At 37.3% G+C, this 25,452-nt stretch overlaps 4 protein-coding genes and 1 long non-coding RNA gene across 5 annotated transcripts; 2 read left to right on the forward strand and 3 right to left on the reverse strand.

Annotated features, from left to right (window-relative positions):
* The first annotated feature begins 621 nt into the window (after nucleotides 1–621).
* On the forward strand, nucleotides 622–12,880 carry Rab8 (RAS oncogene family member Rab8). Its single transcript, XM_076828296.1, has 4 exons — nucleotides 622–1,093; nucleotides 3,650–3,710; nucleotides 6,441–6,786; nucleotides 11,213–12,880. Exons 1-4 carry the CDS (start codon nucleotides 970–972, stop codon nucleotides 11,309–11,311), a joined length of 630 nt encoding a protein of 209 aa, XP_076684411.1. The 5' UTR covers nucleotides 622–969; the 3' UTR covers nucleotides 11,312–12,880.
* Nucleotides 11,901–15,255, reverse strand: LOC143377231 (uncharacterized). Its single transcript, XM_076828298.1, has 3 exons — nucleotides 14,887–15,255; nucleotides 13,699–13,936; nucleotides 11,901–13,561 (listed from the first exon to the last, which is right to left on the reverse strand). The coding sequence occupies exons 1-3, from the start codon at nucleotides 15,153–15,155 to the stop codon at nucleotides 13,451–13,453; spliced, it is 618 nt and encodes a 205-aa protein (XP_076684413.1). The 5' UTR covers nucleotides 15,156–15,255; the 3' UTR covers nucleotides 11,901–13,450.
* A 1,879-nt stretch (nucleotides 15,256–17,134) lies between these two features.
* On the reverse strand, nucleotides 17,135–19,246 carry Cbc (protein CLP1 homolog). Its single transcript, XM_076828260.1, has 3 exons — nucleotides 19,108–19,246; nucleotides 17,572–18,629; nucleotides 17,135–17,295 (listed from the first exon to the last, which is right to left on the reverse strand). The coding sequence occupies exons 1-3, from the start codon at nucleotides 19,204–19,206 to the stop codon at nucleotides 17,184–17,186; spliced, it is 1,269 nt and encodes a 422-aa protein (XP_076684375.1). The 5' UTR covers nucleotides 19,207–19,246; the 3' UTR covers nucleotides 17,135–17,183.
* Nucleotides 19,247–20,447: 1,201 nt separating this feature from the next.
* Nucleotides 20,448–25,193, forward strand: LOC143377249 (uncharacterized). The gene is made up of 3 exons (XR_013087262.1): nucleotides 20,448–20,991; nucleotides 21,739–21,996; nucleotides 25,068–25,193. It is a non-coding gene; the product is annotated as an uncharacterized LOC143377249 (long non-coding RNA).
* Nucleotides 21,017–23,112, reverse strand: LOC143377193 (uncharacterized). The gene is made up of 2 exons (XM_076828231.1): nucleotides 22,397–23,112; nucleotides 21,017–22,321 (listed from the first exon to the last, which is right to left on the reverse strand). Exons 1-2 carry the CDS (start codon nucleotides 23,035–23,037, stop codon nucleotides 21,427–21,429), a joined length of 1,536 nt encoding a protein of 511 aa, XP_076684346.1. The 5' UTR covers nucleotides 23,038–23,112; the 3' UTR covers nucleotides 21,017–21,426.
* Nucleotides 25,194–25,452: the final 259 nt, after the last annotated feature.

Here is a 25,452-nt window from a genome sequence, read left to right on the forward strand (position 1 = left end):
TTTAATTTTTTTAATTAGAATTATAATTATTAATAAATTGGCATTTCTTCATAACCTATATGAAAAATGTTTTATAGGTTTATGACGTCCCGGGCCCACCTAATTAGAGCACGAAAGAGGTGAGTATGCGCATCCGCCATATTGGGTCCTCTAGAGAGAGAGAAGCTTATTGAGTACCCGCCTTTTTGGATATTGTCAGATTCACTTTATAAACAAAATATGCGTTGTTGATATTGATGCATAGTAGCGCGACACATTATTACAGTATTTTATTACATTTAAGTATATATTTGCTTTATAAAACGAATTTGACAATACTCGAAAGGCGGGTACTCAATAATCTTCTTTCTCCAGAGGATCCAATATGGCGGATGCGCATACTCACCTCTTTAGTGCTCTACCCCACCACGAGATCGCGATATAGTGTCCGCCAGCGCCACCAGAGGTCTAATCTTCCTAGTTATTTTCATTCCAGATATACCTACGACATTTATGACACATTTACGACATTTACGACATTTACAACACGTGTCGTGTATAAAATAAAAAATTCGTGTCTTTACCCACCACTACCCACCGCTGATGCACGGTGCACACGCGCGCATCACCTGTAGTGCGGTCAGAAGGCTGGCCACAACATCAGAGTAAAAGTTGTACTTACCGATGGCTGTCATAGCTTTTTCTGACAGATGTTTTTACGTGCCCTGTTACGCGAGTTTTGCTCTATTCGAACCGATTCCAGCGACAATCCGTTCCCCGAGCCTTCTCTGAACTTGATCTTATCGCGACAGCCGCAAACACAACGTTGACCGTGCCCGTTTAAGTTTAAAGGGTGCGTCATCGGAATTCCAAGGATCACAATCACACGAGAAGATACCTAGTCCCAGGGGCCCGAGGAAATAAAAGCGGGGGACAGAATAAGTGTTAAAGGGAACACGTGAGAAAAAGAGAGACTGCAAAACAGAGGGTATGGCGAAGACGTATGATTATTTGTTCAAGTTGTTGCTGATTGGTGACTCAGGGGTCGGCAAGACGTGCGTCCTCTTCAGGTTCTCTGAAGATGCTTTCAATACGACCTTCATCTCCACCATTGGTAAGTTTCCCGTTTTTCTTCCCTTTTTCTACCACTTCCTTTCGTTTTGCTCTCGCAGCCTCTTACTCACCCCTAGCACTTGTTGCAAGGATACGTTCAACTTTCACAGCATAATTCCATGCGAAAAAAAATTTCAAATATCTGTAAAATCTTAAGGTACAGATGGATATTTAGGAATGCTCTTAAGTAACCGCTTTAAATCTAAAACCATAAAACCAGTTATTACATTTTTTTTTTGTTTATTAGTTTGATTATTTGAATATGTTTAATGTTTTTCTGCCGCGTTGATGTATGAAAGCATTTATCGCAAAGTGGTGCAAAGCTCGATGTATTTGGCTTTACTACGACCCAACCACCGTAATGAACCAAAATTTTGAGAGGATGGGAGGGAGGGAGTGAGAACCACTGATATAAAATTTCAGCTTCGGGTATTTGTTAGTTTCTGAGATATTAATAAAAAAAACTTTTGGCATAGTACATTGAAATCTGCTTATACAGACGTTACTATTCTCAATCGTCTTCTTGTCGCCATCTACTGTTTCAAACGTTTCACAGCTGACGGTATTAGTATTGGTTGGGGCTAGGTTATTGCGGGAGGGTGCATAAAGCATGGTAGCGAACCGATGTGAGTTTGGGAATATTAAAAATGAGACTGCAGTTACAAGCATCGCGCGATGAGGTTGATATCGCTATTGTATTATTGGCTGTGAAACAGTTGACGGTAACGAGAAGATGATTGCATTAGTAACGTATTATGCCGAAAGTTTTTTAATAATATCTCAGAAACTAACAAATACCCGGAGCTGAAATTTTATAATAGGGATCCTCCTCCCCTCCCTCCCAACTCCTCAAAATTTCTGTTCATTATGATGGTTGGGTCATACCGCAGTATGCCCATGTATTCTAACAATGCATTTTATGAATCGTAGTCCGTAACCATTTCAGCGATTATAATGCAGTGGGTTCAGCGGACTCAACCGCTACGTAGCCGCTCAATGAGCTCAACGGTGATCGGTCCTGGCTCCGCTGAACGACACTTGGGAGGGTAGCGATATTTGTAGCAACTCAACACGTTCCGTAAAAGTAGCGGAGTTTAGCTACGCTTGAAAAAATGGCGACCGCTCGCTAAATGTGTTGAGCGGTGAGCAACCTGGCGGTAGCTTTCAGTGAACGACCAGTGAGCGGCTACTGTGCGGCTATGTAGCTGTTGAGTCCGCTGAAAGCACTCAGTGTTTCTTGTCGACTTAAACTCACAAGGGGACCTTCAGGTTTGGCAATTTCAGAATATGTTGATACTTGGTTTACGTGAAGGTCTTTATTTGGACATTAATTTCCCAAAGCAGTAAGGCGCGCTTTTCAGCTAAATTCGAGAAAATTGACTTTGAAGAGTTCAATGAAAAGTACGATTTTTCAAGTTAGGGATAATTTAAAATAAGATGTGAGTTTTTAATTGAAAATGATATTTAAATATTTGTTAATTCGTACGAATAATAAAAATACAATAATAAAAATTGTATCAATATTGAGACTAGTCGTGAGTGCTATGCATTGACTTCAGAATTTTTCAAAGTCGATTTTCTCGAATTTGGATGAAAAGCGTGCCTTACTACTTTGGGAAATTAATGCCCGAGTGAAGACCTTCACGTACACTAAGTATCAATATTTTCTGAAATTGCTAAACCTGAAGGACCCCTTGTCAGTTGCAGATGAATAGTAGAATCCCTTCGAGCTATTAGCAGTGTTTATTCATATTTCTCCATACTTGTTTGTGTCTCTAGTAACTTCTTACCATTTCATTAAATACATTTAAGTTTCTACACTTTATTAATTCAGGAGTTTGTATATTTATGCTTTAATGGTATTCAAGCAATAACAAATTACTGTTATCTTCTCTTAACCCTTACGGCCCTCTTGGGACACATATGGCGTAGTGAATGTTTGTGATCATCTGTGGAACAATATGTGCGTTGTTTTATTTTTGTTTAGTTAATCAGACTATATACTACTATCTGTGATTGGCAATCATGAGAATAAGCAATGTAGTAACTAGACCTGGGACTATTCGAATAATTTAATATTCGAATATTTTACAAATATTCGAATTCTACGAATAAACTTCGAATATTTGAGTATTCGAATGTTATTATTCAAATACTGATGTATTCGAATTAGGGCTGGGACTATTCGAATAATTTAATATTCAAATATTTTACAAGTATTCGAATGCTACGAATAAACTTCGAATATTTGAGTATTCGAATGTTATTATTCGAATACTATTCGAATAGTATTCTTTCCGCATATTTTATTGCCCTTTTCCCCCGCTTCTATCCTTACTTTGTCCGTTTTTGCTTCCTCCAAAACTAGTCATGCTTATAAAAATTATATTTTCAGTCGAATCAATCAAAAGCTTCTATTATTCTTCCGTACTTGCTTTCGGTGTATTTCCTTTGCACCTTGTATATTTTAATAACGTGCTGGTTCTTTTGTCTCTTCAGATGCATCACTTAGCTCCGTCATTGTTTCTAAAGTTACATGTCTCCTTTTTGTTTCCAGGAATTGATTTTAAAATAAGAACAATAGAATTAGATGGCAAGAAAATAAAACTACAAATATGGTAAGTACTGTATATTCGAACATAAGTATTAGGTTTAAATAAGTGGATAGTAGTAAAGCTAATTATAGGTCTTAGAGGAAAAATACTATTTTATGACAATGCGCCTGCAATTATTCTATCGATCTAAGAATAATTAATATTTCCAGGGCCGCTCCTGGCGGGGGTGCAGAAGGTGCCCCCGCACCTGGGCGGCCGCAGGCCGTTTATTATATGTAAAGTTTTGATTAATAAGAATAATAATCGAAACTCTTTTGCACGATAACTGTTTAAAATTATGTATATATAGATGTAAAAGTAAACACTGCATACCAAATTCTTAATTAAAAAATATTAAATTAATAAGGGCGGCAATATTGTTTTTGCACCTGGGCGGCCAAAACTCAGGAACGGCCCTGAATATTTCTTTTATTATAATAGCTTTCTATTACACTCTATTTCACTGTCACACTTGTTTTATTAATTTAACATTTATGTAGCAATAATAATCCTGGGGTATTGTATCTTTTCTTAGTACTTCAGGGAATAGTGCCCCGTGTTTCGATGAAGCTTTTGTCAAAAGAAGTAAACGCAAGAGACTCTATTACCTTTGTGAATAAACTAATTCATACATTGAATTCAAAGATTCAATTTCTTTTTCCTCTAAAGTGGAACATATTATATAGGGTAGTTCCGGTAGAGAAGGACCACTGGGAGACGGACCGCCGAAGAGACGAAGAGGTAAATAGTTCTCAAACTACCTGCCAAATGTGCGATGCACAAATGTCAGTGCTTCTTTGTTTTATTGATCGCGATCGAGCGCGTTTGTGAATTTTAGATCATAGTTCTGTAAAATCTTGACGGAAATCAACGTTTTAATTTCTTCCGTTGTCATAAGAATATTAGTATAACTCTGTGGTTTGAGGAGATGCTTATACCGTTCTCATAAAATAAGCTGTAATAACATCTGGCTGTAATGCTAATCTGTAACAGTGATTTTGAAGGCAACTGTAATAGCCTCTAACCGCCTGGTCCATCTCACACATAGTGTCTTCGCGTAAATGCCATTACTTAAATTTTCATTAAATGCAAATAGAATTATCGACTAATCTGAGAAAGGTAACATTCCGAACCCGGAAATTTGAAAAATTCTAAAATTTTGTAAATATGTAGGGAATTTCCTCCTGAATACAACGCAATTTTTGTTTGCTGCCCAAATTCATTCTAAGGGGGTGTAATTGACCCCTGAAAATCAGGTTACTTTCCGATTTTGTGTTTTAACCCATGAACTATAAAATATTTTTTTACCAAATGATAGATCTCATTAGAAGAAGTAACTTTTGTCTTGAAACTTTTTTTCTATCTCTTACAGTTCGCGAGTTATAACACAAAATCGGAAAATAGTCGAATGTTCAGGGGTTAATTTCACCCCCTTCGAGTGAATTTGGGCAGCAAACAAAAATTGCATATTCACAAAGTTTCAGAATTTTTTGAATTTTCGAGTTCGGGATCTTCCCTTGTGGGGTACTGTTATTGCGATATTTGTCGTTATTTCATCAGTATTTTTCCTTGAAGCAGTAAAGAGTGTTAAACAAAGTGCTAGAAGCGTAGGAAAAATGTTAAATTCTCCTGAAAATATCGCGCTAAGAAAGGCCAGAAGAAGAAAGCCAAGATGGAAAAGACTGACGGAAAAGAAGAGAAAGAAAATTTGAGGGAAGAAATGAATGAGATGCATATTTCAAGTAGGGCTGGGACTATTCGAATAATTTAATATTCGAATATTTTACAAGTATTCGAATGCTACGAATAAACTTCGAATATTTGAGTATTCGAATATTATTATTCGAATACTCAAATATTATTATTCGAATACTCAAATATTCGAAGTTTATTCGTAGCATTCGAATACTTGTAAAATATTCGAATACTATTCGAATACTCAAATATTCGAAGTTTATTCGTAGCATTCGAATACTGATGTATTCGAATAGTATTCGAATACTTAAATATTCGAATAGTATTCGAATACTTAAATATCCGAATAGTATTCGAATACTTGGATATTCGAATAGTATTCGAATACTTGGATATTCGAATTTTATTCGCCAAATAATTGAGCAACTGAAGTATTCGAATATTCAAATACTGAAAAATTCGACAAATAGTTCCAACCCTAATTTCAAGTGAAGATGATGGCGAAGACTGGAATGAAAAGCAGGTCGTCGGTTGTAGCGGAGATTACAACAAAACAAGCGGGACAGATGACTGAATCAAATGCATTGTCTGCTCTCACTGCCTTCATGAGGGATGCTCTAAATTTAAACAAATAAATAATTGTTTAGTAATTGTAATAATAATAGGAATGAAATTAATCTTCTCCTGTTTAGTAAAATAACTTTTTGCGATAAAAATAATTTAATGAAAGATTCTAACTCTTACCGAAGTGGTCCAACTCGCCCGCAATAGTGAGGGAGAGACGGACCACATCCGAAGATTTTATTTACTTATTTATGATCGTTACTTGTCCTAGAAAAGATAGTTCGCTACACGAACTACCAAGTCTAATATTCAGTAATTTTAAAAATTTTAGGTCTGAGACCTAAAAACGTGGTTCCATCTCTACCGGAATTACCCTAGTATGTTCTTATACAATCTTTTCAATAATAATTGTTTGAAGGAGCTCCTGGATTTTACATTAAGCTTTTCGAAAAACGATGCTATTTAATACAATAATTCTTCCACAATCTGTTGAAGGGATACAGCAGGTCAAGAAAGGTTTCGTACAATAACCACAGCGTATTACCGTGGTGCAATGGGAATAATGTTAGTTTACGATGTGACCAACGAGAAAAGCTTTGAGAATATAAAGAATTGGATTAGGAACATTGAAGAAAATGCTTCGGCGGACGTTGAGAAAATGCTGCTGGGTAATAAGTGCGAGCTCACAGAAAAGCGGCAGGTTTCGAAGGAACGAGGAGAACAGCTCGCCGTCGAATATGGAATTAAATTCATGGAAACCTCGGCTAAGTCTAGCATTAATGTTGAAGAGGCGTTTTACACTCTTGCACGAGACATTAAAGCCAAAATGGAAAAGAAATTGGTGAGTACAATTTTCAAGTGCAACAATGTTTTCCTTATTTTTTTCTCCTCAGAGTATTAAGGTATATATATAAAAAAAGAAGTGTAAACGATTTTATATTATAAAGGAATGAATGTGGCTTAAATAATTCAAAGTTCAATTCATCCATTTGGATTACAGAAATTAAATTAATTAACGCGTAACTCATAATTGGAGTAGACGAAAATAACGATAAACCAAAGTACCGGAGAATTGAAAATATTACCGAATTTTTATTTCATTGGTTACTATGGAAAATATTATAAAATTTCCATTTCAATTAGCCTTTCAGCATTGTTAGCTATCAATGGCACATTTTCACTTCTTTTTTCATTATTATTTTTAATATTTGTGGTGTACCTGTTTCTTATTTGGAATTTATGTTCATAACCTCTTGATGCATGGATAATTTTTCAATTTTCTAGTAACAAGAACTCTATTTTTTTTTATACAAAATTAGTAGTTTTTTAAGTGTTCTGTATTGTAATGGAACAGAGGAAAGATAAAGTGTAAAAGTTGCTACTTTCATATCTCAGTTCGATATGTATAATGTTCATTTAAATAGATCTCTTTGATAATACGGAGTACATAAATGTAATTATCAATAACGAATCTTTTGTGTCTAACACCTATTAGACATGAGCCTGCATAAGTCTCGAAATAGACTGTAATAGTACTACCAGGGCCGGCGGAACCATTTATGCAAGTTATGCGCCGCATAAGGGCGCCAGCCGAAGGGGGCGCTAAAAAACTATATCGCGCACTTAATAATAAAGGAATCCAACTTCCACATAAACAAAATGTAAATGTAATTCTGTTTTTTTTTATTGTACCTCGTAAAGACAAGACATATTAAATAGAAAACATGTGCAAAAATTTGGGGGCGCCGAAAATTTTCTTGCATAAGGGCGCCACCCATCCTCGCGCCGGCCCTGAGTATTACAGTACCTATTTTACGTATTAAAATTGTGAAATACATAAAATCTTGTTGCTGGAAGGCTAAAAGGAAAAATATATCTTACTGCTCTTAAAATACTTATGCCATATTAGTATTTTTCAGTGATAGTTATGGAATTTGAATTTACATCATTTGCCAAAGGAGTTAAAACTGACATTTATCTAGATGTAATTTAGTTGCTTTCATAGATTTGTTCTAGCAAATAGCTTTACATTGATTAACCACCATTTCTTTGTTTCCTGTGTCTGTTTCTCTGTGTTTGGTGCTGGTCGGTCTCGGCAGAAGGTAACTCTTCCTCTCTCTCTATGTATTTTTTGCATGCTTACTGGCAATCCTACCATTGTTATTATTAATATTTAATACTATATTGGATTATGAAACATTGCGAATGATCGTTATGAATCGTCTTTCAGCATTTAGTAATTCCTATAGTTCATCATTAATGCACTATAATTAACTACGTTATCACGTTCCATTTTGTTTGAAATATACTAACTTGTAAATAATAATTACTTAAAACTTACTTTAAATTTTAATTTCTTTCCTGTACTAATTTAGATTTTTGGGTCATGTTGTTTAATGTTTATTTAGTAATTTGTGAAATTATTTTTCCAACTCGTTATGCTGGAATGTTCTGTTTGATCTAATTGTGCCGTTACTGATGGAAATAATATCTGATACCTGCACGTTACATAATATTTTTTGTAACTTTGTGTCCGCTTTGCCTTACATAACCACATATTATGCCTCTGCTAGGCAGGGAAACGAGTATAAGTCAGGATTCTTAGGTTTGCAGGAAGACACTTAGAATATTTAAAGTGTCATGTGGATCAGGTGTTAAATTTTGGACGCGAAAGTTGATTGAAATTGAAATTGAGCAAAAGAAACTTTTATTTTTAACTTCCATTCACAAAAATAGCAAAAAGGACATATGTATACTATTATAATCCCCGGTAAAAAAAAAGAAGCGGAAAAGAAGTGATATGAATCTAGAAAATGTTAGTGTACTTATCCCGTTTTGACCAAAATTTGACTTATACTCGTTTGCCCGCCCACCAGAGATGTGTTAGCATATTCATACAATTTACACGTGCCTGCATATATATAAATGGTAAACATATATGTTTCCTTCGTTATGTGTATATTAAGGGCCCCATGCACATTGAGAGGGAATCATGAGACATCAGTTAAGATCTCAGGCTTCTGTTCTCTGACACATTAAGTATTTAATAAAACATAATGGCAGTGGCGGATTTAAGAAATAAGGCCCAGCTGGCAAACCTTCTGATGGGCCCATTTGGGGGGGGGGGGGAGGAAATGAAGAGGTAGTTTACTAAAAGGGGGTAAGTGTACAGAAAAGTATAGAAAAAAGTAATGCTGTATAAAATCATAATTTCTTTTTGAAGACAGGGCCCTAGGGCTTCTGAACAGGGGCCCATTTTTCGGGAAAATAAAGCGGTAGTTTGCTATAAACGGGCTTAGCGTAATAATACAGAAGAAAATATATTTTGGATAAAATCATAATTATTTTTAAGGATGGGGCCCTGGGTGGGCCTTCTGAGCAGGGGCCAGATGGCAACTGCTCATCGGCCGCCCTGTTAAATCCGCCACTGCATACTGCCCATAATTTTCAATTCGAAACATTCGAAATAAAACGTAAAGATGTTATTAAAGGAAACAGCAATTGTAAATATTCGTATCAATTGCAATCATAAGGTATAGACGTTCGAGTACATTGATACAGGCGACGATACCAACTGATACCGATGCATCGATACCGAGACAGTCAATTTCACGTTGAGATTTATATCGCGATACTGATACTTGGAACATGTACCGATACAGATCTCAACGTGTATGGGGCCCTTTACTGTAAAATGTTCATATTCACCCCTCGTACTTATCCCTCTAAAAATATCATATTTTTCATTCTAACACATACACCTTAGTATTTCAATTTTTGCTCTCATGAAAGCATTTCGAAATCATATTTTTCTATATACACATTGTAGTACAATCTAGTAATTATCAAGACGTTAATTATTTTTTTAAAGGCCATCTTTATTTTCTATAACAGAAAACTGAAATTGTTTTATGTTATATGAAATTGACTGCTCAACTGTGGCAAGCTTCAAATAACGTCACACGCTTCAATTGCTCATTCTATGGTTCTTCATAATTATTAGTCACTGTGATAAGAAGCAGGATACATATAAATAAAGGAAAAAATAGTCGACCTCCAAGGCCATTTTCACACGTATATCGCATTTGAAAACTAAATTGCATATACAGTTTCTGCAGCTGAACTACTAATTGTGGCGGACGGAAGAAAGTTTACAACTTTTAAAATCGCATAACTTTTTTAGAATTAGTCCTAACGACATGAGTTTTTTAGAAGCTAGAATGATCAGTTTGCAATTGGTCGGAATAGCAAAAAAAAATAGTAATTGTCGCTCTGTCGTAATTTTCATTACAGGCCCACAAAAAAAGTTTAAAATACGACATTCACTATTTTTTTTTGCTATTCCGACCAATTGCATATTTTTCAAAACGACGAAATACGTCACTTAGCAAACTAATCCTTCTAGCTTCTAAAAAAAACTCACGTCGTTTGGATCAATTTTAAAAAAGTTATGCGATTTTAAAAGTTGTAAACTTTCTTTCATCCCCCACTGTATATTTTTGATTTCGTGTGACCTCCAACATTACTGTGTCACGTGGTGTCAAACCTATCTTAAAACCTACTTTCATGCAATATAAATTTTTACAAAATTTAATACACGCTCTTTGTACTATTCTTGATAGGCAGCCACTTTATTTTCTAACATAAGGTGAATGTCCCAATTTTGCTCATGTCCCCATTTCGTATTTTTCTTATTATTATATGCGTTACGTTTGTACTATAGTTGCAACAAAATAATTCTAAATTATTTAAACATTCACGCTAGTGTTGCACGAGCTTGGGGCATCGCTATTTTTCATGAGCAGAAATACAGACATTTAGAGGATAATATATTTAATTCCAAATTACTAATAGTTTAACATCTTGAAATATCTTTCTTAAACAGTTTTTGAATTGGTTGATTTATTACTAAAGAATTAATCAGTTACTCTGCAAATTTTCATCACAAACAAATTTTTTACACCCTCTTTATGACGTACAAAATGCAGGCAGGTGACAAAATAGTGATGGATAAAACTTAACTATCTTCACTGAATAAGAAACATTTCATCGCGAATGTAGGATAAGCTGAATTAATCAAGGCAATAAAGTACTAAACTCTTTTGCATGTATCTTCAGTATTAACCATTAATACAAAGAGAAAAGAAATGGAATGATACAATAACTACTAGTCACATGGAAACCTCTTTTTCCTTATTTGACATTCTTCGTCGATTATTTGATAAGTGAAAGAAGAAATGCTGAATGATGAAATTATTTTGTAACAGGAGGCCTCAAATCCACCAAAGGGAGGCGGACATCAGCTGAAAGCATCCGAGCCACAGAGGAAGCCACCAAGTTGGCTGGCACGATGCTCTATACTCTGACCCTTCGGCCAGCAAATCCTCGACCGTCACCCTCTACTCTTTACCTTCGGTTTCCTTCGCTCGCTTCACAACGCGAGTCCTTCTGTGATTTTACTCCTTGACGGCTACCTTCGTTTCACTCCGTCGCTGCCGGTCTCTCTTTTTTACTGATTATTCGTAAGAGCTATTTTATCCTGGAGGAGAAACTCTCTTTCCTCTCGTAACGAAACATATTTAAGGGTTCATCAAGGAAACGATCGCGGATTGTGATAATTTTTGGTAATTTTCTAACGACGCTAACGAAGCGATTCCGAAACGCTAACCCAAACATACAACCGTAAGTAAAACGTTATCATTCTAACCTAATTTGGCGGCAAACGAGACGTTAATTTCATAGCAAAGTGTCGGGGGGGGGTGGGGTTCATCGAGCAGCGCTTAAGCGCGCTGCGATTGAATGATTGTAAGGGGCGGTAAAATCCATAGGGGGATAATCTCAATTATCAAAATGATCAACGAATAATTTAGAGTGTAAATCAACGTTCAACGATTTTTCCATAAAATCGATAGTCTAAGTGTACTTGGGAGCTGCCCGCTCGCCAAGTGTGCGGTGTTTCTTTCGTTTAGCAAGATTCTTTTCAATCCCAGTCATTACTGTAAAATTATTTCGTTCGCAGAACCAGCAGAATAAGAGCGCAGTAATAATTATTAACTTAAATTGTATAACTTAATATCGAATACCTGTGAAGGCAATAAATTATACAGTTGTTTCTACATTTAATATTTTTATATATGTATATTCGAAACTTCTGCTTTTATTTACAACGTCCACGGACAAATTATTCAGCGGATTCGCAAAGAATTTACGATATCTTTGTTACGTCATGCTTTACAAGTTCGGTCCTTCGATATATCACTAGGCATTAAAGAAAGACAAATTATAAAAGACAGAATGTATTTATTTAGATCGCGCACTACAGTGTTTCTCCTCCATTCTTCAAATAATCAAGGGGTACAATGGATTTTTAACACACATCTGCATTCGCTTTATTTAAACGAATCATAAAAGAGGAAATTTCTCTTATAAACGAGAAGTTTCTTCTTTTTCTTTTTTTAAGTAGTTTGAAGCTATACGTTTACGAAAACAAAAGAAGGGGCCTGCGGATAGGTAAACAATGGGTGGTCATTTTTTATATATAAATAAATATATGTATGTATATATATGCGTATATAATTTATATATTTATATATATACATGTATATACACATTGTCAAGTTAGCTTTTTCACCGAACCGAAGAGGAATCTTCATTAATTAATTCATTAATTAATTAGCGCAAATTTAGGACTCAAAGAGAAAGCTCTTTCAACTTTCTTTCACTTTTTTTTCTCTCTTACTATTGTTGAAGTAATTAAAAAAAAAATGAAGAGAATATGGAATACGGACTTCGTCTTCGTTTGAAACGCTTGTTGTAATAGTTTTTTCGAGGGAACAGAGGACTCTCTTTTTTTTTATACGAGAAAAAGAGGTTCTAATCTGTTTCCACTTATACTTAAATATACGATTATTATAATACATTTTATATTAATCCTATTCGTCTACTTTTATTGTTCAAACCCGTCTTTCCTTAATATTAAACGATCAGTTATTATTTTCATTGTCACTTCCAGCGTCGTCGTCGTCGTTAATGTTACGCTTAGTTGCAATGAGTGTTATAATTCCATTAATACGTTACATCATCTAGAACCGTAATTAAAATATACATATCATTTTCTAATTAGGTAGCGTTCGGCTGTAAGAAAATGCGGGGCAGAGATTCTTTTAGCAAATTTTTCACAGAACTTGAAGCTGCAGCAAGAGGATGCTACGATTGAATGTTGAATTTTAGTTTAAAGGGACGTAAATTAATAAGACAGCGAATTAATGGCTAATCGATTTTTAAGCTTGTACTGCATTTAAGTTAGTGTCACTGTATATATATATAAAATTATTAGTAACTTTTTAATACACTTTGTACCGATGAGCAATGTAATTTTACTTTAAAATATTTTGTCAACTTAAACACACCTATTATCAGATGTATGAGAAATTAAAATAAATGTTGGTAACCGACAAATGATTTCGACCACTGTATTATAATTGTCAGTTCTCGCGATCGCTGTTTCACTTGTCATCGTGTTTGCGGGACAGTTCTTCAAAAATTTTGTTCAAACTTTCCTCGAACAGAGCGGAAGCTTGCATTTTAGATTTAGACTCCATCAACATTTCTTTTAACTGAAATACGCAATGTGGAATAAGAAACAATAATGTCGCAAATATAACAAACAGGTAGCGTAAACGTGTATCCAAGGCTTTTCATATATTATGTACGTATATTTGCGGAACATTATGATTGCAATGTAAGCGTGTACCTTAAAGCATAAGTTCTCTATTTCGGGGTGCAATTTCTCATCACTAGTGGAGAGCAATTCCGGTTCTTTCGCCGAGAGGGTAATTAATTTATGTTGCAAATCCTTTATTTCTGCTTTGTTCTTCTCATTTATCGCGTGAAAGCAGAGACCAAACGTATGCAGCCGATTATTTAAACGAATTATAGCTTTGCTACTGTCCAATAGATATCTCTGTTCTTTCGAGATTTTAGCGATATTCCTGAAATGAAAGGAGGAAGAAGTTGATGGTAACTGGAATTGAAAAAGAATTTCTCAGAAGTGCTATGTATAAAAAAAAAATTCTGGATGTGACGAGTTAATAATTTTTTTTGCAATATTTACGAGTTACGAGCATCACTACTTATACTGTAATTTAAAAGTAAGCCGATAATGAGTATCGATGCAATTATATTATTTAAAGTTATAGTGCTGCCGAAGGGTAATATTTTTTTTTAATAATATTAATTATTGAAAATTCAACTATAGTTGTAAGCCTTTAATATTCATAGACGTTTTAGTATTTTTGTTAATTCTTTTAAGAAAAAGTTATAAGTTTTAAGCAGGCCTATATTATGCTTGATAGAACAATTAAGCCAAGACCATATTTTCGAAGATTTCAAGGTCATCGCATACTTTTATCATTTTCAGCATATTGGCAAAAGGACAACGCAGACTGTGGATGAAAAATTCAAGAAAAGGAAGTTATCTTGCATCTAAAATGCACCTGTTGAATAACCAAATTGTTTCAAAGGTCATCGTGTCTTCGAATTGAAATTTGACACCCTGTATTAGCAATTCAGGGCGAATTCCACTTACGCCCAAATCGCCCGTGAGTGTCATTAGTGTAGATTTCCCCTATACGCGACTAGACGCATCGTCAAGAATTTCAACCTTTATTTTCTCGAAAATGAAGCACAATATCAAAAAATTCTATTCCTCTTTCTCGACTTATTTACTTGTTATAACTCAGATAGCACACGACTATCTGGGAAGTAGAAAAGAAAGAGTAACTTCTTTTCATATCGTGCTTCATTTTCGAGAAAATCGACTTTGAAATTCTTGACGATGCGTCCAGTCGCGTACAGGAAAACCTACCTTAACGAAAATCACGGGCGATTTGGGCGTAAGTGGAATTCGCCCTCAGTGAATGCAATGTGCAGGTTTCCTTACATATCGATGTTTGCGATAATTCTCTCATTGTCGCTTTTCAACTGATTCAATGCCTTTTCTAGTTCCTCTTTTCGCCGCGTTTCTCGCTGCAGCGTGTTTTCCAGGCTCTCCATTTTAATTTTGAATTTCGCGGCCTCTGTTTGACTAGACACAGCTTCCCGCGCTAAAATGTCCCGTTCCTTGAGCACGCTGTCGTAATTGATCGACCAATTGGAATGATCGATTTTCTTGCGCATCTTCTCCTCTTCCAATTGGTTAATCGTTTCCATGGCTAACTTCAAGCGGGCTCGCAGCTCATTCGATATTCTTCGTTCGTTCTGTAATAGTGTCTCCTTTGAGCAGAGCTCCGTGCGTAGGAGAAGGTTTTCTTTTTCTAATTTGTCCAACTCTCTCTGCAAGAATTTTATCGAAGGCTAAGTAATTTATCAAGTTTTTTAATATTCTTTCTTCGATTTAAATAGCCATCGAGAATTAATTCTAACCAAGCTGCAACGTCTTGTGCTATTATAATATTGTTTCAGCTGTTTTTTAAATTTGTATTTGTACAATATAGTTGCTTTAAAAATTCATATGTAGAAATTACGCTAACCGTGCTTCGTTGAACTTCGTAAATCATTTCGTGGAATTTCTTTTCGAATTGAAAAATGTTTGGCGTGTTTGGTTGGATGTTCATTTTTGTGGAAATTTTGTTATTTGCGATTGATTTTAAACACTCTCTCTATTGTTGCTTTTTCTTTTGTTTTATATAAATGTGATAATCGTTATTCTGAAATCCAGTTCGATGTAATCGATCTCTCAGATTTTATCGAAACAGCAGTAAGGTATGCTTCATATCGGACTTTTGTGGAATTCAAATATTTGAACAATGGGGGAGATGCAAAACTCGGCGCAGAGGGCGCCACTAGCGCATGTGAAAATGGTTTGGGCGCGAATTTTTCATTTCTGGAATGTATGACGTTGGTAGTTACATATTAATGTTTTATAACCATTGAGCTATAAAAATACCTGGAGAGTGAACAGAGCAATGGCGGCTGGTCCGAGAAAGAGGGAAGTAACGGGTGAACCTATCTCTGTCTTTCAACAGGCTATGGATGTATATGCATGTGAGTGAAGTTACTGCGCACACAAAATACATAACACAGATAGTACAGAGTGAGAGGGATAATAGGAAGAAGGATAGATTCATCCGTGATCTTCTACTTCCCTCGAACCGCTGTCGCCTCTACTTCTTCCCACTGCTGTTCACTCTCTAGGTATTTTTATAGCTCAATGTTTATAACACACCGATGACAAGTGGCACGTGTGCTGGTGGCGTCACGGGTGGGAAAAAGTTGCAGTCATCTTCCTCATTATCTATCATGTTTTTTGCAATATTTTTCTATTAGAAGTTAATTTTATGCTCGCACATATATGTATAATTATTTATATAACCTGCAACTCTACTATCTCTTGCAAGCAATTAAAATAAATATTGCGGTAATTCGAGTTGGAAAAAATTGCGTACTTTTCAGTTTATCCAGAACTCAAGTATTTCATTAACACTGATTGTACACGTACTAATATTGTAAGCATTCTCAAATTTTGACGACTTAATTTCTTGATTTTCTAATACTCGCGTTAATTTCAAATTATTATTTCATGTTATATACGATTAATAATTTAGTTATTCTGTCGTAAATATATCAAGTTTAAAATACATTTCCATATACAGGGTTCCGTTTGAACGTAGGCACAATTTAAAATAACATTGAAATTACTGGTTTTGTAAATAAGTGATAATGATATGGGGATAATTCATTCAATTTCTTTAAAATGGAATTTTATATTTCTTGATATTCTGCTAAATCAATTCGACAACTTACTAAGTATTTTCATTTCTCGTTAAAGTATGTTAACAAATTATGGGAATACAGAATCCTCTTGAAACACATTAAGTTCATCACGAATTTAATACAGCACTTTTCAAAACTATATATTTCTCATTCATGCAAATTTTAATGTACCAAAAATGAAATAAACTTAAAATAATATAAATTACACGCATGACAAGTTTTTCATAAATTGTATTAAGGCCGCCGCGCATTTCGCGCAATCGAAGAAATTAATAATAATTAATTGTCGCTGTGCTTCGGTCTACAAATCAAATTTTCTTTTCGTATTGCGCGCAAAATGCGCGGCGGCCTTATCGGATATATTTTGTTTTTGAATTAAAAAATGGGTACAGAAAGGTATATATCAACTACAAATATAATTACGAAACTTCTCTTTTTATTTGTCTTAAATAATTCGTATAAAAATTAATGGCTATCCATGAACTGAATATCTGAAAGTAATAAAACTGTATTGGGTAGAGGTCTTGGTTGCGGGCTTAATACGGTAAATGTTTGTCTCTCAACATCAACATTGGTCCTGCAAATAAACAATATTATTTTTAAAAAATATAATATTGTAATACGCTTTCCAACATAACATTAACATTCCGTCTGTAAATATTTTCTTAAAAGCGTTCAAATTATAATACGCGTACTATTCAGTTAAAGTGATATATTGTTTTATCTTTCTTAAAAAAAAAACGGCTTTAGAAATCATAATTTTCAGTATCATACAAATAATAGAACTTTGCAATATTACGATATATCTCGGACTGTTTTTATCCTAAATTGTCGAAATTCGACGATTCCTTACACGCAGACGAATCCAGCCACATTTGTTTGTACAACATCATCTTCCGGCGAATCAGCAAACGAAACTGACAATAGATGATGCAGAAGGTTCGGCCCTGGCGTGACGGCTACCAATTTCGTGAGGTTGTCCTCTGCCTTCATACCAAGTGGCATACACGACGCAGGTAAAACTGGAGCTCCAATTTTATACAATCTAGCTTCGCTCCATTTCACTTCGAAGCTGTGCGGATAAAGCGGCGTTCTGGATCCATAAAAGTATTCTCTAACGCTTTGATCTCTGGATTCTATTCTCTGCGTTTGACTTCTCTCTACTACTCCGCCACTTTTTGGCAGGAAAACGACTTTCACAAAATCTGGCATGTCCCTGACGAGTTCATTGTAAAGCCTCTCTTGGTCCAACACCAAAATGGCGTCGACTTCGAAAGCTTGCGCGGCGTGAGTCAGTAATTTGTATCCGTCCCCTTTGATCCAGCCGCAGGTGTTTATTACTATCCCTGAAACTCTGGCTTTTTTGTTAGCCTGAAGTCTATCGGAGCAGACTTCCGCGAGGCGTGTTACGAGGAGATTGTACAGAGCGACGTTAGTGTTCGGAGATTTGTGCCCGAAGTGAAAGACCAGCGGTGCTTGCTGGCTGAAGCCTTCGACTATGCTCGATGGACGTTCAACTAACAGGGCTCCAACGGTGCCAGGTATCGCTATGTGACCTTGGCCGACATCTAGGTCTACGAAGATCGGCCTACGTCCCATCCTGACTGCATAGTTTAGCAGAAGTCTGCAAAGCGTTGATTTGCCAACGTCGCAAGGACCTACGACCATCGTTATCGGCCCTCTAGTCTCGTCCTTCTCCGCAGCTTCCCTGAGCCTCTCCATCGCTGCGTGGCAGTTCAAGTAGAGTCCCATTGGAGTCTCTTTAGCGACATAACTCACGTCAGTCTTTCCGGCTAATTCTACCGTACAACTTTGCCAGGTAAATACGGCGACTTTAGCTCCGGCTGTGAACTCATACTTCTTTCCCTTTACTAGTTCTGTGCCGAAGACTTCTGCTAAACCACTTTTTAACTGCAAGAGTATAGATTTATGTGAATGTGAATACGGAAAAGCTAAAGAAATAAATGATACTCGTATCGCAATTAATAATTGATGCTTTGCGTAAATAAGCGGGTAGAAAAAGAGAAGGAATTGTAGGATATTGGCGGGCCGGGCCTTATGTTTGTCGCGGTACGGCGGTTTATGTCTCGCGATAGGAAGAGCTGGAGATACGAGAGGGCCATCTGGCAATTGTTGCGTTGGTAGATGATCATCAAAGACATTGGGCCCAGGGTCAGGAGGGGTACCCTGGATGGCCAGGACGGCAGTCGGGAGCAAACCAGAGCCGTGTCTGCATTTCCGTGAGTAGCATTTAAGCGACCGTTTTAGGGATTGTCCAACAGAATAATTGAAGATGTATAATTTGGTTCACGGTTTATATAGAAAATATGCAACTCTAGCAAACACTGGCGTATACAAGAAAGTAAAGAAATACAATTTTAATGCTCACCTCAAGTGTAACTTTTTCATTTTTTGACTCCACTTCAAACCGTAATTCACAGTCGGGTTCTAGCTTAAACTCTTGCATTTGCTGTTTCTCATCAGTCATTAGGTTATGGACACTTTTATGCGCGAGCTGTTACTGTCAGAGTTCGGAGCGATTAATTGCTGCGATTGGGGGGGGAACACCTACAGGAGTGGTGGTGGCGCGTGAATTGACGCCAGCGCCAAGCCAGCCAAGTGACGCCAACGCGAAGCTAGCCACGGCCAATGCCCCAACTATGCACTATAATATTAACCACGGCGTAATAGACAGGTATTCCGACTCATTCTCAGAATGTGTGACTTTTTCATCCTAATTCTTCTGGCAGCCGCTAGATTGGCGCTCAAGCAGAAAAGGCTTAGGCCGTTTGTCCACGAAGCGTCGCGTCATAGGCCGGTATTCATAGTTGCTACTTATTCATAAGCAAGTGCTTAAGCATGCGGCTTCCTTTACTAACCCAGTAGCTAATAAAGGATACCGAATGCTTAAGAATTTGCTTAAGAATAAGTAGCGACTATGAATACCGGCCTAACAGGACACAATTTTTAGCGGTGCGTAGTGGTGAAAGGGTAAACTAAAATAGGCGTTGAATTTAAATTTGAGTTTATTGAAAGACAAATTCCAGGCTCACAATAACGAGCCCATGAACTCAGGTACAGTTTCACATTCAAAGTACACTTACTTTATATAATATACATTTTATTACGATAAAAACGGTATAAACGTTAACTGTGTTTTAATAGAGTAGAAGTAGTATAAGAATATCTTATCTGAACATAGACAATACTGTATTGGTAACAATAATACTATTGTTGTACTTGAGCATAACGAGACAAGTCCCAACATTGGCTCGCATGTTGGCGGCCTATTTAAAACAAAATATCTTTCGTAACATTAAACACTTAAAAATCGATAAAAACTATGACCCTCCTCGCCTTTTTCAACATTTCTCCTAAAACTTAAGTGTATACTATTTTAGGTATCTTTGGAGTAATTATCACATTATGTATTAGGACTGCTGATAATGTGCAGTACGCTTGCTAGCGTCCGCTAAAGCTCTCTTAAATCGTCATCCTTTAAGTAACCAAGTATTCTATCGGTACAGTCGCGTGGTAACCCAGGGAAATCGTTAAAGAGAAGATCGAGAATTTTGTTAACTTGTTCCAGAAACTCTTTTTTTTCCCCGTTTTAAAATTATTATTTATCATACTAGCATAATTATATTGGAAACTTTATAAAATTTCATCCAATGGCCCCAACTATACTTTCATTTCTTTCATTCAGCAGCAAGTTGTAAAAAAAGTAGCTCAAGATTATTTTTTACATTAACTTTACGAGTTAAAAGTAGTTTAGTAATTTGTACATCAGCATTCTCAGTAGCATAAAATATTGGTGTTTCCAGTTTCATCTGGTGCGTTTACATCAGCTCCGTAGCTTATCAATAATTTGGCTACTTCCTCTTGTCCGTTTTTGGTTGCAACACGTAAAGGAATAGAACCTTTTCCTAATGTTAACTTGCGTAACTTATTAATATGAGCACCATATTTTAAGAGTTCCTCAACAGCAGCGTGCATAAAATTAGTTTCCTCTTTCGGGTTAACAGTAAAACCATACTGAATCAGGTCCGTAACGATCTTGCTATACCCTATTCCAGGGTTGACTAACTGGTGGCTCCTCCGCCTTGCTGTGAACTGCCCCCCTCCATACCTACCAGACTCTGACGATCGCAGTGGATTCCTCCTTCTTTCCTTCTCTTTCCGACTGTGATCGTCAGAGTCTGGTAGATATGGGGAGGGGGTCGTTCAGCGTGGCAGCAAGGCGGAGGTGTGCCCGGTGCCCCGCGAACCACAAGTTAGTCAACCCTGTCCTATTCCATAGCCGTGCACCGCAATACAGTAATCCCCCGTTATGAGTCCGTTTTTTCCGCCCGTTGAGAGTCCGGCGACTATCCCCACCATTTCTTGGACGCCTGCGGACGAGAGTGAGAGAACCGGACAACGAACGAGAGAAAGCATGATACTTTGTCTCGCTCCGTCTTTCAACTGGAGGAGCCCGCACGCGGGTCGAACCCAAGCTCGAGGTGAAAGACGGAGCGAGACAAAGTATCGTGTTTTCTCTCTTTCGTACCCGACGGCAACTTCGTGTCGACGCTTTCGTGTCCTCTCGCTCGTTGTCCGGTTCTCTCACTCGCGCCACTGGCCGCGCGGAACTCATAACGGGCGATTACTGTATTAAGAACGCTGCTGTTGCTTTTGTCATTCTCCCGTAGCATTTATAAAATCAATTTTATAATATCTTCGCCACCTTTCTCAGCAGCAAGGTGCAACGGTGCCTAACCTTTCCGATATACCGAGGTATACGCCGACCGAACACAAGCCCGTGTTTCAAAAGGTGTTCGGTAATTTGTAAATGCCCCTTTGTTAACGCGATATGAAGACAAGTCATACCGTTTCTTCCTTTCGCCTTTACGTCGGCACCTCTATTTAAGAGCAATAAGATAATCTCTTCGCTACCTTTCTCAGCAGCAAGGTGCAGCGATGTATATCCTTCCAGAATTGAAGAGGTATAAGCAGCATTAACTTCACCTCCGTGTTTCAGAAGGAGCTCAACAATTTTCAAATGCCCATGCTGCGCCGCAAGATGAAGCGCTGTTATACCATCTTTTCCTTTAGTGTTTACATCAGCACCTCGGCTTAAAAGCAATTCAACGATATCTTTGCCACCTTTCTCAACAGCAACATGCAGCGGTGTATAACCACACCAAGTTCCAGAGGTACACGCTGAATTAACTTCAGCCCCATGTTTCAAAAGGTGTTCAACAGTTCGTAAATGCCCTCTTTCCGATGCAATATGAAGGCAAGTTTTACCATCCTTTGCTGTAGCATTTACATTAGCATATTTACTTAAAAGCATTTCGACGATAGCTAGGCTGCCTCTTTCAACAGCGCAGTGCAGTGCTGTGTAACCTTCCTGAGATGTGCAGTCGTACACAGAATTAACTTCAGCTCCATAGTTTAAAAGACGCTCGACAATTTCTGAATTCCCATTCGTTGTCGCGATGTAAAGAGCATTTGTGCCATCCTTTCTTTTAGCTTGGACATTAGCACCTTTACTTAAGAGCAATTCGGTAATTTTTCCATTACTTCTACCAACAGCAAGGTGCAACGGTGTACTGCCGTCCCTAATCATAAAGGTACACCCAAAATTAATGTAAGCTCTGTTGTATTCTGAGAGATGTTAAAGAATTTCTAAATACCCTTTATCCACTGCACTGCGACCAGAGGCTTTACCATTGACATTAGCTCCTTTATTCAACAGAAGCTTTGTGATTGTTTTGCTGTCGTTCATAACAGCAAGGTGCAATGGAGTTACATTGCTTTCGTCAGCAGTGTTAAGATTCGCTTTCTGATTTAAAAGCATGCCGATAATTTCCACTTCCATATTTCGAACTGCATTGTGAAGCGGAGTTTTGCCATGCGTATTTTTAGCATTAACATTGGCACCTTTATCTAGAAGCATCTTAATAAACTGCACGTCAGCGTTTAGAATAGCATGATGAAGCGGAGTATTGCAGGGACTACTGTGCCTGCTGTTAACTTCAGAACCACTTGTTAAAAGTAGTTTAGCAACTTCTGTATGTTTCTTCTCAACGGCAGTACGAAGTAAAGAATATCCATCTTTCCATTCTTCCGCGTAACATGGACCGCGGGAATTAATTATCTCTCTTACTGTGTCTATTCTGCCTTTACGAACTGCAGTCATGAAAGCTTTACGTTCGTATGGTGAATATCGAACAGCTTCCATTTTTATCGATATATTATTCTTGCTGTCGTGAAAAATGTTCAAACTCGCGTTGGGAGACGCGAGGTCAAGCGACACGCAACGTGTGCACAGCATATTTAGTTTAGCAAAATAATATTACGCACAACTGTCAACAACTAATACAAAGGGTCGCCGGACACCATTTTGTAGGATCGGATATTTCGCGGAGGGGGAACACCTACAGGAGAGGTGATATGGTGTGTGGCGACGCCAGCGCCAAGCCAAGTCAATCAAGTGACGCTAACTCGAAGCTAACCACGGCCAATCAGCGTCGCCGGGAAATAGGTTGTCGACGCTGATTGGCCGTGGTTAGCTTCGCGTTGGCGTCACTTGGATTGGCTTGGCGCTGGTGTCGCCACACGCTAGAGCACTATTTGTATTTGTATTTTTTGTTTTTTCCTGTGTGTTTCTAACACACAGGATGGCGTTTCAAGCATTTCGCTTATGTTGCCCAACGAACGATAGTCATTTTTCCTTTTTCCCTCCTCTCTCCTTCGGGTCCCAGCAGCAGCGACGCACCGGGAGACAGGTGATGGTCACCCATCTTTCCCTAGTACGCCGCCCCGTGATGTTTAACTTCGGTGATCTTACGGGAACCGGTGTTTCCATCACGGCCATGGCCGCTGGTCGCTAGAGCACTAAAGAGGTGAGTATACACATCCGCCCTATTTGACCTCTGGATTTCTTCTGAAGATTATTGAGTACCCGCCTTTTTGAGTATTGTCAAATTCGCTTTATACACCAAATATAAACTTAAATTTAATAAAATACTATAATAATGTGTCGTGCTACTATGCATCAATATTTTGTTTATAAAGTGTATCTGACAATATCGAAAAAGGCGGGTACTCAATAATCTTCTCTCTCTCTAGAGGACCCAATATGGCGGATGCGCATGTTTAGTGCTCTACACACGCTAGTGATCCTCTAGGGAGTGATCGGTATAACCGTAGCCATCTTGGAGCAAAACCGAAAATAAACATATTTATCTCTTTCTATCAGTATTTCTCTCTCTCTCTCTTTCCGTCAGTATTTCTACCTCTTTCTATCAGTATTTCTGTCTCTTTCTATCAGTATTTCTGTCCTTTTCTTTTTTACAGTTTCTTTCTCTGTCTACTTTCGCTTTTGCTCTAAAATCGCGGCAATCAGCGACGATACACGTTGTTCCGCTCACTCCCTAGAGGATCACTACCACACGCGACATTTCCACCACTTCTGTAGATGTACCCCCTCCCTAATAAGTTTGCCCAAGAAAATGTTGCTCAACAACATGGATATAGGAATATAGGGACGGAAGAATAGTTGTGTTATTGGCGTTGGATGTGAAACAGCTTCCGGGGAGCGAGGAACATGCTTAGCAAGCCTGCATAGACCTGTGACCATCGATACCACCATCGATATCTGTACTCGTTACTTGGATCGAAATAGAACTATAGAAGTATCGATACTACTCGGGTATAGATGGAAAAGTATCGATACCTTTAAATATTGGTATCGAATAGATTATTGTTCTTCGTAAAAAAAAGTACTTCTGCATTATCAATGGTGCCTCAATTCTTGTAATCATTTCTTTTTACACTGTCAACCATTTCAAAAGTAATAAGGAACGGCAGAAAAAAATTGTCGCTCAATATGCTTTTACAGAAAAATACAATTTATATTGGGACTAAGTATTTATGTAGGTGGCGAGAGAACGTTTTGTGTGGAGGGTTACCATGTTTGTGCTTAAACAACCCTAAAGAACCCTGCTGTCCGCTAGAAAAAACGCCGATCGACAATTTTCCTCCCTAACCCCTTATTATTTTGATGTGATTGACAATTAAAAAATAAATGAAGAAAATTAACTTTGGACGTCAGCCATTTTGTTAATTCTTCATCAGTCTAATAGCGATTTCGGTACCTCGCACTGACTCTGCACTCGTGCCAGAAAATGACTTCGATTGGTTGTTTCTGATAGAAACGGAGATAGCTCTATAAGAATCAACCAATCGAAGTCATTATTTGGCACCAGTGCAGAGTCAGTGCGAGGTACCGAATTCGCTGGAATTAATCTTAAGTAGTTCGGGATATAGCGACAGTCAAATCATTTTGGTTTTTTGTTTCAGATACGCGGTTATTCCAATATTAACCACGCAATCGAGGCGTCAAAGCAAGCATTAAATAAACATGAAAAACAATTTTTTTGTATTCTCAAAACACGTATTAATAAATAGAAAAAAACTTCAATTTAGTAAATACATTCTTTTTGTGACAAAAAAAATTTCAAACAATGGTAATTCTTTAGGGCGTCGCAGTGGAATTCGCCCTTAGAAACGGCTTGACACAGACATCTTATAGAAATAACGAAGGACACGCCAGAATTGGAGAAGTACCTAGTGTCTTCAGAGGGTAGAAGCGAAGAGTCGCTTTGCAAAAGTGGCGGCTCGATCTTGCCAGCGAACTGATTAGTAATAGGACTTACAAATAAACTTAGAGTAACCTAAAGTTACT

This window comes from Andrena cerasifolii, chromosome 15 (genome assembly GCF_050908995.1).
Source record: "Andrena cerasifolii isolate SP2316 chromosome 15, iyAndCera1_principal, whole genome shotgun sequence".
Classification (NCBI taxonomy): Eukaryota; Metazoa; Arthropoda; class Insecta; order Hymenoptera; family Andrenidae; genus Andrena; species Andrena cerasifolii.